Source organism: Micromys minutus (assembly GCF_963924665.1).
Source record: "Micromys minutus genome assembly, chromosome: 30".
Classification (NCBI taxonomy): Eukaryota; Metazoa; Chordata; class Mammalia; order Rodentia; family Muridae; genus Micromys; species Micromys minutus.
Genome location: NC_137965.1, coordinates 1,989,865 through 2,009,504, shown reverse-complemented (window position 1 = coordinate 2,009,504; position 19,640 = coordinate 1,989,865). Strand labels below are relative to the sequence as shown.

General features: G+C 40.7%; 1 protein-coding gene across 1 annotated transcript in view; it reads right to left on the bottom strand.

Annotated features, from left to right (window-relative positions):
• The window catches only part of PEX7 (peroxisomal biogenesis factor 7), a 51,625-nt gene that overhangs the window by 23,145 nt on the left and 8,840 nt on the right, over positions 1-19,640 (bottom strand). Inside the window, exons 4-8 of the mRNA XM_080941567.1 lie at positions 17,453-17,530; positions 16,957-17,065; positions 9,575-9,681; positions 8,118-8,231; positions 5,361-5,416 (exon numbers count right to left, since the gene is read on the bottom strand). Of these exons, the coding sequence (XP_080797693.1) occupies positions 5,361-5,416; positions 8,118-8,231; positions 9,575-9,681; positions 16,957-17,065; positions 17,453-17,530 (464 nt within the window). The remainder of the gene's footprint in view (positions 1-5,360; positions 5,417-8,117; positions 8,232-9,574; positions 9,682-16,956; positions 17,066-17,452; positions 17,531-19,640) is intronic.

The window sequence follows — 19,640 nt, the reverse complement described above, 5'->3', positions numbered from 1 at the left end:
AGCACACGGATCAAAAGCTCATCAACCCCAGCAGAGCTAAGACACGAGACAGGCAGATCCCATGGGGAAATGTGACAGTGATGAAGGTATTTTATTGACAATCCATTTGTCCAGACTCTAAGTTAGCAAAATCCAATTAAAAATCATCCTCCTACTTTGCAATAAAATAACTGATCCTTATCTTACTTCAAATTAAATATCAAGTCACACCATTAAAAGGCCTTACTAAGAAACATTTTAGTATCATATTTAGCATGACTAAATATTTTACTATTTCATGACAATTTTATTTTGAAATTATCAATCCATGCAAACATGCAAAAATTCAAAGACTGAAATAATACCAGATATCCTTCTTCTATTTCACCATTAAAAATTTACAATATTTTCTTAGCTTCCTTCTTTACATACATGTATTATAATACTTTTGCTAAATCACTTAAAAATACATTTTAGACATTTTGCATTGTCTGTGATTTTTCTAGGTTTTATAAATTTTAATCATAAATATTAGATATAATTTATTGTGAAATAGTACCTAAGTACAAAATTTTAAAAAGAAAACTAAAATGTATTGAATATCTTATAGTGCCAGAAAAGATGTGAACACTTCTATTTAATTACATTTAAATGTCATAGAAATTATGTAGGAAAAAAGGCTAAATGAGATACATGACACAAGAGATTAAAGTAACTTGATTAAATAACTGAGTATGTAGTTTAAATACACAAATAAATATTAAATATGCGATAAATATTACTAAGTACAAACTATGACACACAGACAGGGTCACTTAGCTGTGGATATGAACAACACGCTGCCCATATCCACAGCTGCGGTGGCCTGTTCTGCTCGGTTCACTTCTACCTCACCTTCACAGGGCAATACGAATTCCTACTCACACAGCTCCTCAGTGGCTTTGAGCAACATAATTATCTTATTAATGTAATGCTAGGTAAAGCAAGAATGATTAACACCTCAAGTCTCCCTGAAGTACTTTCATTTTTAAAAGGAAAACATTACAATTAGCATCTATTTTAGAGCATCTGCTATTTTTCAGACACTAATTATGAGCCAAGACCATTTTGGGTGCTACTTCACTGAAACCTCTGAACATCCTCAAAGGAGGCACCATCTCCATTTACCCATGGCTAGCAAGTAGAAGGGCAGCCTTTCACTTCCAGTCAACTGACTAAAAGGTCCACATATTCGAAGCATTCAGATATGTCCAGCCCAGAGAATGCTCCCAAATTTCTCTAACGAGTAAGGGATGTGGAGGAACAGGTCTCGTCCCGGTGCCTTCCTGCCCCTAGTTTCACTTCTCTCCCAACTCAAAGAGGAAGAGAGCAACAAAGGCCAAGTGCAGGCTGACTGCTTTTCTTGCTCTAAAATAAAAGTGACTACTTCATCCTAGAAGATTCCAAAGACAAGGTCTTCAGTTACCGCCAATTCCGCCTTTACGGCAGACAATAACAGGACACTTAGCACCCAGTGTGCCAGCATTTGTGTATCTGCTCACTGGGTCATCACAACAATCTCATGCTGTGTGCTCAAGCATCTCTGCTTTACCAATAGAATACGAGCCACACAGTTTGCAGGTAACTTGCTCGAGTTGACAGGGCTAGTAACAGTACGCACCCTGCCTCCGTTGAGGCATCCAATGCTGGCCCTAATGACTCTAATGAGTGTCTTTAATGGTTCTCTACCTGTATGCATCCCTTGCTAAACCAACAAAACTGAGAGGATTCTCCAGTCTTCCTTTTTAACACTCCCTGCCATGGTCTGGATGTAAACTGTCCCCTGTAGGTGCCTATGTTTGAACATTTGGACCCTAACACCGGGTGGGTCTTGAAGTAGGACCTCACTGGAGTAAGAGGGTTGCTAGGGCCTTACCATTTCTTAGCCCCAGGAACTTCCTGTACTGTCTCAGCTTTGGACTGTAGGTAGACACAATGTGAACCATTCACACCATCCATATAATTTTGTAACTGAATAGACTTGAAACATTGGTACAGCTAGGTTAAGAGAGACTTCATGTAGAACATGGACACACGCAGTTTGGTATCAATAGCATTAAATTCTTACCATATTCTTCTTGCCAAAATATGTATCTTAAAAAATTAGGTTCTGGGTTGCTTTGTTACTACCAACGGCCACGTATAAAAACATTATAAAGGTTACAATATCTATGAAAAATATCAAGACTCTGAAGTGTTAACTGAAGCTAAAATGATCATTTTTAGCTTTATCAACTATGAAAATTTTATCTGTACTACTTGAAACATATTTGCTACAACATAAAAGGCAGCATATTGATCTTTCTAATAACAATTATTACTGAATAGCTTTTTTAAGGTTGCCACACATACTACACATTTAATTTGCTCAATTTATTAATGAGATGTCTGATATATTCGGTATGAAACAAAAAATAAGCACTTGCAACTCAAACCACATTTATACATTGTTAGCACAGCAAACATGGCTTAGCAGGATAAGGAACTAGCCTAGCAGAGTATTATGGGAAAAGGTAACGTGCTGCAATCTTCGATGGTAACATGCAGAGTAGAGTATTATGGGAAAAGGTAACGTGCTGCAATCTTCGATGGTAACATGCAGAGCAGAGTATTATGGGAAAAGGTAACGTGCTGCAGTCTTCGATGGTAACATGCAGAGTAGAGTATTATGGGAAAAGGTAACGTGCTGCAGTCTGCCATGCTAACACGCATAGAGCACAAGAATGCACTATGAAACATTTCACTTCATATTAATTAATTTATTTGTTGGGAATGGCTTGTGAGAAGAGGTCAAAGGACAGGTTTCTCACTCTACCCTCTGGTCCCAGAGGCAGGACTCAGGGCATCAGGCTCGGTGGAAGTGTTACCTGCTGAGCCATCCCACCAGTCCTGTTATCAGTTCTTTAGACTTGGTGTTATCTTGAGTGAAATGTAGAATCAGTGTAAAGAGATGACATCACAATGGGATAACAACCTGGCAAACCCATCACAACGGTAAGTTAAACAAGTCTTTATCACCAGGAGGTAGTGGTGATTTAAATTTATTTAAATTAAAATAAAAATATTTTAATTTAAGAAATTTTTAATTAAAAAATGATTGCTGCTAAAATTAATTTTTAATTAAGTTTTTAAAAAGACAGTATTTTTAAAAACAGTATTAGATCATACTGCTAGCCCAGGGAAAGATCAAAATGCAAATTACAGTTTTTGTTGAAGACCCATTGCTTTCATACATAATCAAAGTCTTAAGCAGAACCAGCGTAAGTCAAGGCACATCTCTATGAAAAACACTGTTTATTCACTAAAGGGAGCTCAACCACTGTTAAAATAAGATCCTAAGGCTTTACTCAACTTCAGCTTTATTCAGTAATTCACAACAAGGCAGAGCTGCTGAGATGACTCTTGCTGCCAAGCCTGATGAGCTGACCTGAGTTTGACCCCTTGGTCTTCCTAGGAACCCCAAGCGGCTTCTAACCTCTGCATCCATATCCTCCCCCAAGTATAAATGAATAAATGTAATAACAAATTTTAAGGCACCAAAACAAGCAGCAAATAGTCTACAATATGAGATTATAGATTCACTTTAGAATTTGTATTACTTACTCAAACATGATGTACTGTACAAGTAAGACTTATAGCTCCTGTTAGATATGAGGTACACATACTTAAATACGACATTTTACATACTAAAGTACCACACATCATCAGTTCCAACATAATGGACAGTAACAAGGTCAGCAAAAGATCAGCATGCAGCCTCAGCCGGTAAAGTGAATGTTGCAGTAATTATTAAAAAGGGAAAAGGCTTATCTCGACCCGAGGTCTCACTCCGAGGGCGCCGCCCCCATCTCACTCCGCACACGACTCTCTTCAACCCGGGTAAAATTACCACCCTGCCCAGCATAAACATGACTCTAAGGCCTGAGAGCTTTTCATATAGGTTTATATATCAAATTCTCAACCCACAAACCCTCTACACAGTAAGATTACATCAAATGGACAAAGATACAAACTACCCTTCCATATGAGATAAATGACCTATAAAATCCTTAAAATGTTTATAGCTACCTAACACCAATAAAGCCCACCTGGATCCAGTTCATCCTTCCCAATGGCCATCTTGGAACTAACTCTTGGTCCTCCCTTGTCCTCTGACCTCTGACCCTCTCTCCACCTCCCTTCCCCTGCCCAATCACCGGCTCTCGTCTTTGTTTTACTAATTAAAACGGGAAAGTTCTGATGAAGTCCTGAGACGTGACTAGACAGCACTTCTTGGGGAAGTGGAATTAACGTTAAAATACTAACGGTATCCTACAACCATCTACAAGTGATCAGTTCAGAAGCAGAAAACTTTGGAAAGCCACCGTCCAGATCATCTGGCCTCTGAGTCACACAGCGGTAAGAGTGTGCACAGAAGACCCTCTGTCTCCTCCACACCCGCTCAGCACAGCTGGGGAACCGGACGCACTCCGCCACCCTTTCCTAGCAGCTTCTGTGGCACACTGCTCTGGGTTTTGCCCCTGCTTTTGGTGGAGAGCACTGTGGTCCCACCAACATTGTCTATAAAAATACATCCTGCTCAGCTCTCTTCACACTCATCTCCACTTAGTGTATTCACTCTTGCACACTTGATCACCAATAAATTAATACACGAAACTCTTATGGCCAGCAGATAACCTACAGCTCCGCATCCCAGCCTGGAAATGTCTGGGTGGACGGCAAGCTACAAGTTTTCCACTCCTGAGAGCTGTCTTCTAAAAACTCCAGTACCACTGCAGACTAAAAACACTCCTGTCATTCCTTACTGTATACACAGTATTGTAAAAACAAAACGTGGCTGGATATGCCTTCAATCCCAGTGTTAGGGAGGGAGAGTAGGAGCATCAGGAGTCCAAAGTCACCCTCAGCCGCAACCTGGCTGTTCTGTGAGTTTATTCCCCAATTGTCTGCATTCTTACATGGACTCACTCCAGAAAAGCAAGTCAGAGACATGTATCTCCTCTTAAGACATCACTTCAAATCTGTTCTGCCAGAAGAAAACATTACACAAAAAAAGTCATAGACATTTTGCCAGACCAGACTCTGAGAAGGAGAGCTCTGGGTAGCTAACGCAATGAGACAATGTAGGCTCAACACTTGGTGTCCTCACACAGACAAGGACAACCAGTCAAGCACAAAGGACAGAAGGGTGTGGCTTCCAAGTTACCAGTTAGGAGGAAAGAAGAGTTAAAGGTAGGAACGGTACATATTGTTAGTAAAACAATCCCTTAAGTCTCAGCAAAGTCACACATACAAATGCTATGAGGTATTGCACACAAAATGATTTAAAACAATCTCTGTACCTTACAGTGAAATCATAGGAACAAGAGGCCAGCACAGAGGCATGAAATGGTGAGAACTGTGGGAGAGAAAAGTCAGAGTTGTCACGGGCTGCCACTCCACGGCACTCTAAACACAACCATGATCACTTACAACTGTGCCTTCCTGGGCCTCACATACTTATTTTGACCTTTCAAGTAGCCATTTATAGGAAAATCTTTTATTTTTACATTCTCCAAAGAAAATCCCTCAAGCTTCATAGAGATGATTTATAACATGTATTCCTAAATGTTGCTATTTTAAAAAATTAAATACACACTAGCTACCTAAGCAGGACTATAAATACAAGGAAATAAAGCCTGCTATCTATAGATAGGCAACAATTACAGAGTTTGCTGACTATCAGAATACATTTGACTGTCATACATTTTCAGGAAAATAATCACTTAATTGTTACAGACAAATTTTTAAATAATTTAATGCTACTTATTATATAAAGCTCATGAAAAGTCATATCAAGGATAAAAATGCAAATGTTAAGCCAGTGTCCCAATTTAAATGTGAAGTGTCCCTTCTGGCCTCATGCATTGGAAGAGCTGGTGCCTAGTCAGCAGGACTGTTTTGGGGGGTTGTGTGATCTTTTGGACAATGGGTTTCACTGTCTGTTTTGGGGTATAACAGAGACATGGGGACTATGAACTAGTTTACCTGATGCCACTCTAGGTGATGTGGGCAAGCTGCTCCCACACAGTCCAAGACCAAGCTAGTCCAAGCCACCTGCCTTGCAACCAGAGTTCTGTGAAGTACATCTGCTTTCCCTAAGTAAGTTCTGCAGCTATGTTTTGTCTTAGTGGAAAGAAATATAATCAGTATATCCAGTAACATTGTCAACATAAATGATAGACGGCCGACTGACTGTTTTGCAATTGCATTTGACGGTGTTTGTCTCAGTCGCACTTTGTGTATATGTGTTTACTTATATCATTCACATTTAGGGACTGATCAGGGCCTCATGAACTCTGTGAAGCACTCTGCTCTGAGGTTAATCAGAGGCTTTATCAGATTCCAAAAGCATACATTCAACGGAGGAGGGTCTCAGGAAGCCTAGGCCAGCCTCAGCCTTGCTGAGGGTCATTTTAACTCTGATCCTCCAGCTTCTACATTCCAAGTGCTGGGATTCCAGACATGGACCACCCAGTTTTATGTGCTAATGGGAATCAAACCCAGGCCTCTATGCTAAGCAAGCAACCTATGGCTAAGTCACATGCCCACGCCACTAGCCACATCTGAACAGCACTTCACACAGTTTACAAAGTACTTTGTATCGTATATCACCTTAATTTGTTCCCACAAAAAAAAAAAAAAAAAAAAAAAAAAACCTGTCTACTACTGAAACCTGTCCTTATAAGACCATTATTAAAAACATACAAGCTTGTTTTTCTCTTTGTAGAAGATGGTGGTTTTCACAGAAACCAACAACTGGGGTGAGGAGACCTGTAACTGAGGATGCTCAGGCCCTCCACAAAGGGACACAGGAGGACAATGGAGGACTGTAAGAGCGGGCTGTGGGATGACTGCTGTGGGACAGCTACGGCTGCCTTCTGAGGACAGTTAGTGGCCACAAGGGAGGGGGAGTCAGTTTCCCCTGTCAGGACACCCAGGCTCCAGTGGGTGCTTCCACAGCCATGTGCAAGGGAGCTCTAACTGGGCTCAGGGATTATTAAGAAGGAAAGAAAGAAAAAGGAAAGAGGACATGAAGCTGGGAGGGATGTGCCAGGATCTTGGTGAAGTCGAGGAAAGAGGAGCTATGAGCAAGTACTCTGCATGCATGTATGAAATTCTCAAAGAAGTAAAAGTTAAATCTACTATGTGCCACATAGTTAAACTTATATTGAGTACTAAAATGTAAGATGTTAATTTAATGCTACCTGAAATATGTACATAGGGATAATGCACAACTATCATATCAGAAACACTGGTAAGTACTTTATAGCTGTTAATGTACAAACTGACAGTCAGGAACTGTCACTGTGTAGGGAGGTTTTTAGTGACACGGCTGAGTCACCTGACTAGAAGCTGAGGGGATAAATTAAGCTCCCTTCAATGGAGGCAAACCTATTGGAGGCACTGTTAAAAACTCAGCTCACCTTCTGTTCACAGACTAAGATATTTCTACATCCTGCACATTTTTAGCTTTTATATACATTGTCATGTTAGAGATAAAAATTACTATCTCTCCATACACACGCTCTCATCGAATGGGCCATTATGAAATAAAAAACCTTAAGTATAAACTAACATACCTAAAAATAATGTTAAAAGAAATAATCAACTGATAATAAGATGAGAAAGTTGTTTTTAGTTAACAAGTAGTGAAATTTTCTATCATTCCAGCTTATTCAACTATATAACCTAATTTTAGCTTCTGATAGCATTATTAATTAGATAATAAAAGCATATATAAGAATCAATAATGCCAGCACTTGGGAGGCCGAGGCAGGCACACTATAATTTTAAAGTCCCCTGGCGTATACAATGAGAACTTGTCTCAAAAACCCAAGAGCTGACTGAGGGTGTAGCCCAGTAGTAGGTGAGGGTGTAGCTCAGTGGTGAGTGAAGGTGTATCCCAGTGGTGGGTGACAGTGTATCTCAGTGGTGGGTGCTCACCTAGGATGAGCAGTACCCGGTCTCAACCCCCAGCACTATAAAACCTCAGTCCATGTTTCACCAACTAGTGTTTGTTTTCACTCTGGGTATAAACAATAAAGACAAAGACTTACTTTCACCCTCCTGATAGCATACGTGTGACCGAGAAGCTCAAAGACAGGCTGTCGCACATTCCTCAAGTCCCAGCCTCTGAGGCTGCAGTCAACCGCACCTGTCACCAACAAGTTCTGAAAACAATTCAGAAAAAAGCAAAACAAAAATGTGACATGTTTGCAATCTCTCACTAGAAACCATGACACACTTTAGTAATGAAATATATACCCAGGATCTATTTTTAAAACTTGCATAATAAGCTTAGAAAGGAACCAAAATAGTCACTTCATAGCAAAGCAACACGTAACTCCAGAGGAAAGACACTCACTATGTTCAATGTATATGACAGAGCACTACACAGGGAAATGCAAAGCCTCAAACAGCATTTCAGATTTGCTAACTTAACTTTGCAAATATTAACACACACAGAGAGATTAAAACATTTTGGACAAATCAGCTGATCTTTCTTTTTAAAAGGCTTAAAACCCGCTGAGGTCTTACCAGACATTAAAAAGCAGGTTGCTGGGCTGGAAATATCACTCAGTAAAAGAGTGCTTGCTTAACAAGTATGAATGCATTTGAGTCCAATACTCAGGAAACAAGCACACACGGGCACGCACACACACAAGCACACACGCGCACACACACATACACACACACATGCAGGCAGGCACACATATGTACGTAGGTGGGGGAACCCCTTGCAAGATGATTCATAGTTATTTGAAAAAGCAGAGTGTTAGTTAAGTTTTGTTAGTTTTTCTAAGCCTAAATATTTCTATTGAATATACATATTTTCTTTCTTTTTATTTAAAGAGTTCAGCCAATGTGGTTTTCTTTTAACTTTAACAAGTTAATTTAAAATTAGGAAAAGGAAAACAAGGTAGGTACTTTAGTTTTCAGCTAGAAGCCTGCTGAGGCATATAGACAGCATATTAAAACACTTAATCTATTATTTATTCCTGTTCTTAATTCTTACACTCAGATGTTTTAGCTGAAGCTTTACAAAAAGTTTCACATGGGCACCACCATCTTATAGAAGTATGAAAATTAGTTCAGTTTAAAAAGGAAGATAAAACAAAATTCTTAAAACAGGTGGACTGTTAAACTGAAAACTGAGTTACAAGTAGTTCAGCTGCCAGACCAGCCACACAAGGAAGAAATCAAAGCAAACGATGACATGGTGTAGTGGGGTTAGGAGCAATGTCACACAAATTACAAATATTGTAAAGCAGTTTCCCAAAACAAACAAGAAAGGCTGCACTGCTGAACTTCTAAGAATGCCTGGTCCTTACTTTGCCTGTTCTAGGAGCACTTAAGTCCAATTAACGCTAATGCGGGTCAGTCGTTTATTCACAAGTGGCAGGGGCTGAGTTTAACCCTTGGTCCAGAGCCACCACCACAGTGAGCATCCACAGAGAGATGAAGGGCGTGTTCACACTCAGAAGAGCTCTCTCCATGAGACCACATGCCGTACCTCATTGTATTTACACCAGTCACAGCTCAGGATTTCTGTCTGATGTGCTGGGATCACAATCCGGACGCCTGTGGTCTTCACATCCCAAATCCTCAGAGTCTGGTCACCTGATAGAAAAGAATGGCTTGGTCAGCCCCACACCCTACCTGGGTGCTCAGTGCAGGAGCATGCTCATGGCAAGTCAAGTGGAAACATGTCAGGATGCCCACCTTGACATTTACTAACCATCACAATGCCTAAGAACTACTCACAGAGATGAGCAACAGAGAGTAAAGCCTAAGAACTACTCACAGAGATGAGCAACAGAGAGTAAAACCGTAATAGTGGTTTTACATCAAAGAGGAAAACTTGACTCTCATGATGAGATGTCAAAATTGGAGACGTTTTAACCCTTCGGAGTACCTGTTTGTTGTGTGCATTAGTACTAAAGAGAGAACTCAGGGCCTCAAGCAGGAGACTCACACACTGTACTACAGCTTTTATGAGATGGTTGAAGGAAATTTTTCTTGTTGGAAAAACAAGTTCAAAATTTTAGAGAATAGCTGGGTGGTGGTGCAGGCCTTTAATTCCAGCACTTGGGAGGCAGAGGCAAGCAGAGCTCTGAGTTTGATGCCAGCCTGGTCTATAGAGTAAGTTCCAGGATAGCCAGAGCTACACAGAGAAACCCTGTCTCACAATAAATAAAAAAATTATAAAGATTATATTTTTCATTATTAAAATAAGATTGGCATTGTTTAAATGAACAGTCATGTTGTTAGATGAAAGTAAGTAATATTTTGGGATCTAAGAATGGTAGAGATAAAAGAATAAATTTAAACGTACCAAATAGGAATAGTTCTGGTACATGACGGAGCTATCTTCAATGGCCCTAGAAATAATCACCAGCCAGTAGAATTTGTTTCGGAATCTTGAACAGCCAGGATGAAACAATCTCTTGTGGCCTCTCAGCATTCAGTGTCTACAGTAGTCCAGTGTCTGGACTTTACCCACACCTTCTTCCAAGAACAGTAGGTCCCTCCCCTCCATACCAACCGACGACTTACAGCAAAACAAAACAGACAAAAAACCTATAGGATAAAGAGAAAACAGCCAGCCCTCCTCCCCTCTCCTTGTTCTGACCACAAGCATACAATATTATTTTACAAGTTTTTCACAATCCTCTGCCTTAAAACAGAGTTTACCAAGCATAACATCTGGAAGCTCCTGGTAACCAAGCATCTCACCACATGTACAAAGCTTGGCTATGGAGTGAAATTATGAAGCAGGGAAAAGATCACCACAAACGTATGGTCTGAGAGTCAGTTCTCATTCTGAGGGAAGCTGTCAGCAGCTTTCACAAAGACCCGGGACAGCTATATTCTATAAGTGCAGGAAAGAAAATACAGCACTACAGACACAGTAAAATGGATTCTCCCCAAAATTTCTGCCTCTACAAATGTGAAGTCCCAGAGGAAAACATTTGATTCAGCTCAAGGCTTTTACTGCATCATATGACATGCCAGGTGATGCTCACTAGCTTCTGCAAACTATCTACCACTGAGGCTGGAAACCATACATTCACTACCTCGTGAGTAAGACTGTCTGAAGTCCTATGGGCTTGTATTCCCTGGATAATTACTTTATCTGCACGTGTAAAATGACTTCAAGGACCAGCACGTTACAATGAGTGCGGAGTAGATGAAGTGACTTTAGCACAGGGAAGAAGTCATTAGCCTGCACATTAGGAGTATTTGTCCTGAGAAGGCAAATATGGTCACCCTGGGGCAGGAGGGGAGGAGCAGTGCCTAAAGCAAGGGTCCTCTGGTGCAATTCTATTTCTTGATACTAATGCTGCTTACAAAGATGTGCTATGAAGAGTATCAAGTTGCAGGCTTAAGGTTACACAATTTCCAAAGAAAAAAAGACTGAAAACAACAAAGGCTGTAGAAATGGCCCCTTTGCATAAATTCCTCTATCCCAGGAACCTCTCTGCAGTTAGAAGGCTGCTCTGTAGATGGTAGGCTTCTCCTTACTTGCCCTGCACCACTGCTGGGTAGTTGCTGGATAGTTGGCACTCTGTCCTTGTCACTGTGCTTCTGGGTAAGAGAAGGGCCTCCTAGCCAAAAGGTGCAATGACATGCCCAAGTCTTCCAGCCATCGGGACATATACTGGGCTTTCGTTTGGTTGACTTTTAAAAATGGTATTTTCAGACAGTTGGTCTTTCAGTACCATTTATGAGGATGTTAAGGTGGTGCCACAGGAGACGAGTCCCAGTACCTCCTAGTTGTGGGCCAGCACTGACTGCAGGCCCAGGAGAAGGGGAGGTGTTGTTACATTGCAGGAAGTATGGGGGCGTTGTGAGAGGCTGCAAACGGTCTGAAAGTGTGGTATGAGGTGAACAGAGCATGAAAAGAGTACTTTGGACCCCAAATAAATTAATTTAATTGAAACACCAGATGCCTGTCAAATGTAATATGACTTTTCCTTAAAGTAAAATGAGGCTTATCTACCAACCAGCTGGAACCCACACATTCAGGCCTGGCTATGACTTATGCAATTATATGGAGTCTGCAATAACAATAATTTAGTTTTCATGGTTCAAAAGAAAGTTTACTTCATATGAATCCTTTTTATATAGATAGTGCAAATATCCTGCAACTTCCTCTCTGTTCCACATAGTTTATAAACATGAATTCTGTGTTAGTATAACTATCACAAACCACACAAAAAAATAACATCCTTAGAGAAGAACTCTGCTATGGGACAAAAGCTTTCTCATAATTCTTCCCTTTTGGTATTAACTTAGCTAATAGCAAGAAATTTTTATATTTACAAATACTCCACAACTTTGAAGGTGACTAGTCTTCCAACACACCCTGTGTGTGGGGGGGAGGGTAGTGGACACACATTAGTATGCAGGTGTACTACCAGTGCACACCCACGCAGAGGTCGGAGCAGTGACTTACTGACTGAAGACATCATCCCTCACTGACCACTGATCTCCACTCTCCCAGTGCTGTGGCTATGGTCGGGCTCAGCCAATCCTGTTCTTTTACATAAGTGCTGGGAATTCAAATTTAGTTTCTCATGCATGCACAAGTGTTCTTACACACTGTCTTAGTTAGGGTTTTATTGCTGTGGACAGACACCATGACCAATGCCAGTTTTATAAAGACATCATTTACAGGTTCAGAGGTTCAGTCCATTATCATCAAGGTGAGAGCACGGCAGCATCCAGGCAGACATGGTGCAGGAGGAGCTGAGAGTTCTATATCTTCATCCAAAGGAAGCCAGGGACAGACTGAGCATCCTCAGGCAGCTAGGAGGAATGTCTCCAAGCCCACTCCCAGAGAGACACACTTCTTCTAACAAGGCCACACCTTCAAATAGTGCCACTCCGTGGGCCAAGCATATGCAAAACATCATATCCACTAAGACATCTCCCAAGTCTCAAGGTGACTAAATTCTTAGAATACCCTCCCTAAATGCTGTGTTTTTATATACTATCTTAAAACATGCTATTTTGAACACTTGAATGATCTATTTGTGTGCCAGAATTAGATATAAATAACCATGATTGATTATCGTATACACGATAGGAAATCACCTTATCACCTTCCAACTAAAAAATATTTCATCACTTAGGGTTTCACTGCCTAAGCTTTGTGATTGAGATGATTTTTATGAGAGATTTTGCTTTGTTTTAGCAAGGCTTTATCTGTGAGCCAGATAACAAAGCAACTTGTTAAACACTATAACACAACTCACAAACGAAAAGGAGATAACTTAAGGGGTTTCAGACTAAAAATGTTCTCTCTGGATTCAGTACTGAAGCTGCTCTGTGGGCATGTAACATGCAGATAGATAGATGCATGTCTATGAACAGCAGCACAGCCAGTCCCGTTACATCATCAAAAATAGACCCATGGTCATTTCTATTACATCATCAGAAACATCTCCATGGCCACTCCCAATACATCATCAGAAATAGACCATTAATTCAGCAGTTCCAACAGAGCAGTTCCAAGACTAGGAAGTACTTCTAAAATCAGGTTAAACACCTGATTCAGCTACAAAACACCCCAAACTCATTCCTCCCTAAGGACTTAAGCTTCCCCAATGATTCTGATGATAGCAGATTTGGAATCGCTAGGCTAGCAAGTTGTCACCCAACAGTACACTCAAATTCTAGAGCCAGCTACTTTAAACACTGTTGTCAGATGGGTGCTGGCTGCTCAGTGGTAGCAGCTATGAACAACAAAGGCTGAGGTGATGCTCTTCAGGTAGTCCTGGCCCTGCATGTCCTATCACCTCCATCGCCTCACTCATGTTATAAGGCAGTGGCTCAGACACCACTTCCTCAGGAGAGCACCCTTACCAGATCTGCCAACCCAGGAGTCATGCTGTCTCCAGAGTGTGAGCTCTCACTCCCAGGGTCCTCGCTCTGCATCCAGACAGGCAGTGTCTAAGTCTGAGGCACATTAACTTAGCCATCGTAACAACCTCATGACACGTTTACCATCATCACCACTGTTTCAGAACTCATGGAGAGATTGATACAGGTTAAACAGCGTAGCCAAAGACAGCCATGTCAAAGTGAAGAAACAGAACTGGGCGCCAGGCAGCCATGCTCCAGAGTCCGTGTTCCTGATACTCAAAGGAATGTCACACTGTTTACCATCCCATGTTATTATTGTCTCCTCTTCCTCCCTCTTCTCTTCCTCCCTCTTCTCCTTCTCCTCCTCCCTCTTCTCCTCCTCCCTCTCTTCCTCCTCCCTCTTCTCCTCCTCCCTCTCTTCCTCCTCCTCCTCCTCCATCTCTTTCTCCTCCTTCTCCTTCCTTCTTTTTTCTTAGCAATTTTCCTACTAAAGAGAGCTCAGGGAGGACAAGAGAGCGCCATCCGCCATCACTGAATCCCCAGTGCCCATCAACAGTGGACATTCAATTGCTATCTTATGGATTCGCTAACAATGTTTCAAAAATCAAAAATGAATCCTAAATACAGTTTTTAAATTCTAATAAATGAGAGTCCATATTTCATGTACGAATAATAAAAATGTTAGTGTTTAGCCATTTAGCTATAAAAAAGGCATTTAGCTATAAAAAATGCACAGATGCTGTAGGAAACATAAAAACAAGTAGTCATATTTGGTGGCACACCCATGTAATCCCAACACTAAGGCAGAGTGCAAGCTCAACGCCAGTTTGGGCTACATAGTAAGACTTTCTGACTCAAAAACACACCCTCTCTCCCTCTCTCCCTCTCTCCCTCCCTCTCTCTCTCTCTCTCTCTCTCTCACACACACACACACACACACACACACAATTAGAGCATTAATAACATCCCCATAATCAGTGGAAGGGAGGCATGTTTCAGGTCATTCTGAGAAAGGTATAGTCTGTGTCACTAATTCATTCCGGATTTAAAACCACAGAATGTACGGCCAAGAGAAGTCCTTCTTAGAGGGAAAACATGCCAGTTCCAACCCAACTTCCATCCTGACAAGAGTTTTAACTTCCTCCATGGCAGGACTTGTCAACAATGGTGATGAACTGTGGTCAGCTTACAACTTGTTTCACAGAAAGCATGAACCTGTAACATTTACATTAAGTACAAAGGGAACAAGCTATATGCATGGCTATACGTTCGACTGCACAGTGAGTGCGTTATAATTGCTACCGTTTACTTTGCACATACACCAAGCCACAGAGAGATAAAAACCCATACTCAGGTGACCAGAAGGAAACTGAAGAGCTGAGCTTGTCCTCCATACGACAGCTCTAGCATGCAAGGAGTCCTGGGCTTGATCCTCAGCACCACGTAAAACCTGGCACCGTGAGGAGAATCAGTGCAGGGCCAGCTGGGCTTACACTAAACTCTGCCTTTTAAAAGAAGAAAAAGGAAAGACGCTGGGGGCGTAGCTTAATGGCAGACTGCTTGCCTAGTGACTGTGCAGCCCTGGGAAGAAAGTGGAGCCAGGGAAAAAATGTATTACTAACTCATTACAAAAAAAAAAAAAAAAAAAAAAAGATGGTTTGGAAAAGATTTAATTCCAATCACAGACTTTCAAATAGCTAGGATTAAAGCTCAGAAGTTTTAGAGATAATTTTACAGATAATTTGATAAGCTGGCAGCATTCATTTCAGAAAAGAATACTGGTAATCTTCATCAGGGAAAGAAAAGCATTTCTTGCTTAATAATTTCTCACATAGGTATTACCAATACTATTAGAATCTAAAAAATTGCATAATCTAAATGGACTCTGTGTACAAATTACCTAAAGGTTTTGAGTTGTCTTCCATCAACCAACAACTGAAGATTTAGAGGAAATGACTAGTTCTTCATTTTCAGAATTAAAACATAAGAAACTAGCAAAGGATTTCTAATTTTTACTATGACCCACTTAAGTATATGAATATAATTCAGCAGCTCAGGATACAACTTACCGAGAAAGTGACACCGGCCCTGCCTAGACGCTGCAGTCTTTGGCTGGATTGTTAAATAAGGAGACAGTGATTAGAAAACTCACTGCCTCTTCTCTGGCTGCTGCCTCTGCCTCTGAACAGGGCAAAAGAACTTCTAATTCTCTGTGTCTCCCCAAAGTTCTCAGGATCAACAAACATCATAAAAGGCCAGAAGTAAATTTTTTGGCCTGGAGGGCTATCAGGTTTTTGTACCAGCAGCTACTTAACTTTGTTAGGACCGTATAAAAGCAGCCACGGCTGATTTGTAAGATGAGTTGATGGGGCTGTGTTCCAACAGAACATTATTCACAAGACCTGCCTGTGAGTCATGTGGCTCTCAGGGCTGTGGCGTTTCCACCTGTGTGTTCTGCAGTCTTCCCAGGACGCTCTGCTTAATGGAAACAGTCTCAGCTAAGCAACTGTGAGCCAAAGACACAACTTTATTCACCAAGTCATGAATCTCAACCTACTCACTGGAAGACCCACTGTGCCTCATAGGTTCAGTAGTGTCGTTGAGCAAAACAAGAATAAAAGCAAATCTCTTTAAAATGCATTTTTAATCATGTTATGACATTATAAATCAAAAATCTGTCCATACCAAAGGGGGAAAAAAGCCCTAACATTTATTGTTAAAAGGGCTACATTTACTGAGACACAGTCTGGGACTCAGTCCTCTGAACATGTCTGCCAACAGGCTGACAGGCAGGGAAGAAAAGGAAAGGTCCTGAGGGCTGTGACTTTAGCTCAGTGGGAGAGTACAGATTCTGGTTTCATCCTCCAGCATGGGTTAGGAGGAAAAATTAAATATCCTAAGAGCACAAAATATGTACACTCCCCCATTTTCTCTGAATCTAGAGTACAGGGCGCCACCTAATGGTAAAAACGTAGGTCACCCTTCACTACAAGTAAGGCTTTTGGGAACTCCAAAGTTATTTACCTGAGGCTGAAGCAAAACAACCAGGGATGTGGGGAGACCAGATTGTGCTGTAAATGACACTCTCGTGGTCTCTAAAGGTACACAGAGAATTTCCAACAGTTGGATCCCACTGAAAACAAATGGGATCAATTAATCAACAAAGGTAAACATAAATGTACACTTTTATGTATACTCTGTAGCACTATATATATAAAAAACACATATTTCTCCCAAATACCATACACATTTATTTATATATAGATATAGGGTGTATATTTTTAAAAAATATTTTAAGGTTTATTTCTACATAAAATAAGGTGGTCTTTAAGGAACAAAATAATTATTAGGTTTAAATTCTGGTTAGGTTTAAACTACTTTTTTAAAAATTCTGATAAACATTTTAATATACACATTTGAAAAGAAAACTAATTGATCACACTTAATGCTACATAATATTTTAGAAAAATTCAATGGAAGCTTGTAAGGAAACTGCTTTAAACGCAGTGGGACTACATACCACTTTGACAGTTTGATCCCACGAGCCAGATACTACAAGTTGTTCACTTCTGGTTTGGCTCCAATCAACACTATACACCTGAAAAAATAAATTCTTAATGTTTAAGAAGCAAACAGCACCAAGTTAAACACTACACTTCTGCTCTTTATAACAGGGTGGACGGCCAGTAACTAATGCACTCTACAAAAACACGAAGCATGTCCGTTCTACATGTCTAAAGGGCAGAAAGGTGACCCTCTCTATCCCTGCAGTTTCCAAACCTCCTTCACCAAGACAAGTTACACATACTTTTAAATCTACTAGCTGATCACTACTACAGCGCCACAGAGAAATGTCAAAGCAGACAAGACTGTCATCTTTAAAAACTTGCTTCCTCCGTGTTCATCAGAAAGCATTAAAATTCAGTTAATATCCCGCCTGGCCTTCCTTAGAAGAGTTTATAGGAAGCAGTGCACACTCCCCTGTCTCAGCACACCAGTTCAGGGAAGCCGTCTGAGAGCTTACACCATTATTCTACCACTCTACAACAGTCATATATACATCCCGACCATAACTTGCATCCGGTGATATTTGTGCCTGATTATCCTTTATGGGAGCAGTCTAGACATGCATTAGGCTCGTATATTTGAATGCGTATTTACCGGGGAGTGGGATCAGCCTTGTTGGAAGAAGTATGTCCCTGAGGGTGGGCTTTGAGGTATCTGGGCCCAGAGACCCTAGACTTAGCTCTCGGCCATTGACTCAGTGTCTGCCTGCATGTTACCATGCTCTTCACCATGATGGTGATGAACTAAACCTCTGAAACTATAAACCAGCCCCCAAATAAAAGCTTTCTTTTATAAGTGTTGCCTAGGTCATGGTGTCTTTTCACAGTAAAGAACAGTGACTAAGACAGACATGGAATCCAAAACAAATAAAAAATCAAACTTAGAACAGTAGCAACCGCAGGTAGAGGCAGAAGTGACTTTGGCCAAATGGTACAAATTTTTAGTTATAAGATCAATACGTTCTAGAGATATGAGGTTAATAATTACATTTGCCTGAAAGGTGCTAAGGAAGTAGATCTTAAATGTGCTCCACACACACACAAGATATTAAGTGATGATAGAGTTAATCAGCTTTATTGTGGAATCATAACTAAGCACTTAATCAGTGGACCATGGTAAAACTCACAAACACTGTTTCTGTGTTAAATACAATTTTTAAAAAAATTTTTACCTACACATTAATGAAATTGGTGGGTGTAAATTATTAAAGTTCCAGAAACAAGCTAATAGATATTTTATGTTTTGTACATCAAGGATGTTTTTATATTTTTATCTGTTAAAATGTCCATTGTGCTAAGTGTGATGTCACACTTAGGAGGTGGAAAGGAGGCCAACTTGGTGAATAGAGTGATGTCAAGGTCAGCCAAGGTTACATGCGACTACATCTCAGATTCCCAACAAACAGATTGTATCTAAAGACTATTCCCAGTGCTTCAGACTCCACCCCAATCCTGCCCTCCCACTGCTGCCCACATCCAATAAGCAGAAAACAAACCAACAACAAGAAAGTGACGGACACCAGAGATTGTTCTCTGGCTCTAAGTGAATGTGCAATCAGTCTGACATGAGCTCACACACACACACACACACACACACACACACACACACACACACACACACATTAAACCAAGTTTAAGTTTAAAACAGACATAAGTAGGAAAGGATCATTATGCTGGAAGACCATGTTCCTGCAGGACTTGAAACTAACCAAAATGTTAGCAGGCTTACGAAGCAGAGGGAGTCAGTGACCAGAGACACAGACGAGGTTCCGTGTGGTAGCACATGCCTGCGAACCAGTACTCAAGAGTGTGGGGCAGGTGTATCAGCCTAAGGTGAATATGGGGGAAAAATATAAAGGGAGATTCAGTACCCAGGGGTTGGGGCTGGGAACATGCAAGATTTCAGGCAACTGTGAGTGAGGGCGGTATTCATTTTTAATGTGCATTATTAAAATGCTCTAAGTGAAGCTAATTGTCAGCTTGATTAAAGAGGATTGCTTTGTGCTTTCTACCTAGTGTAAAATATAGTCAGATCATTACAATCTTAAAAAAAAAAAAAAAAGTGGGAGGCTGGAGGAAAGAAGATACTATGACACAATACACTTTCTGAGTGGCTAGAACAAATGGGCAACTACTCCAAAT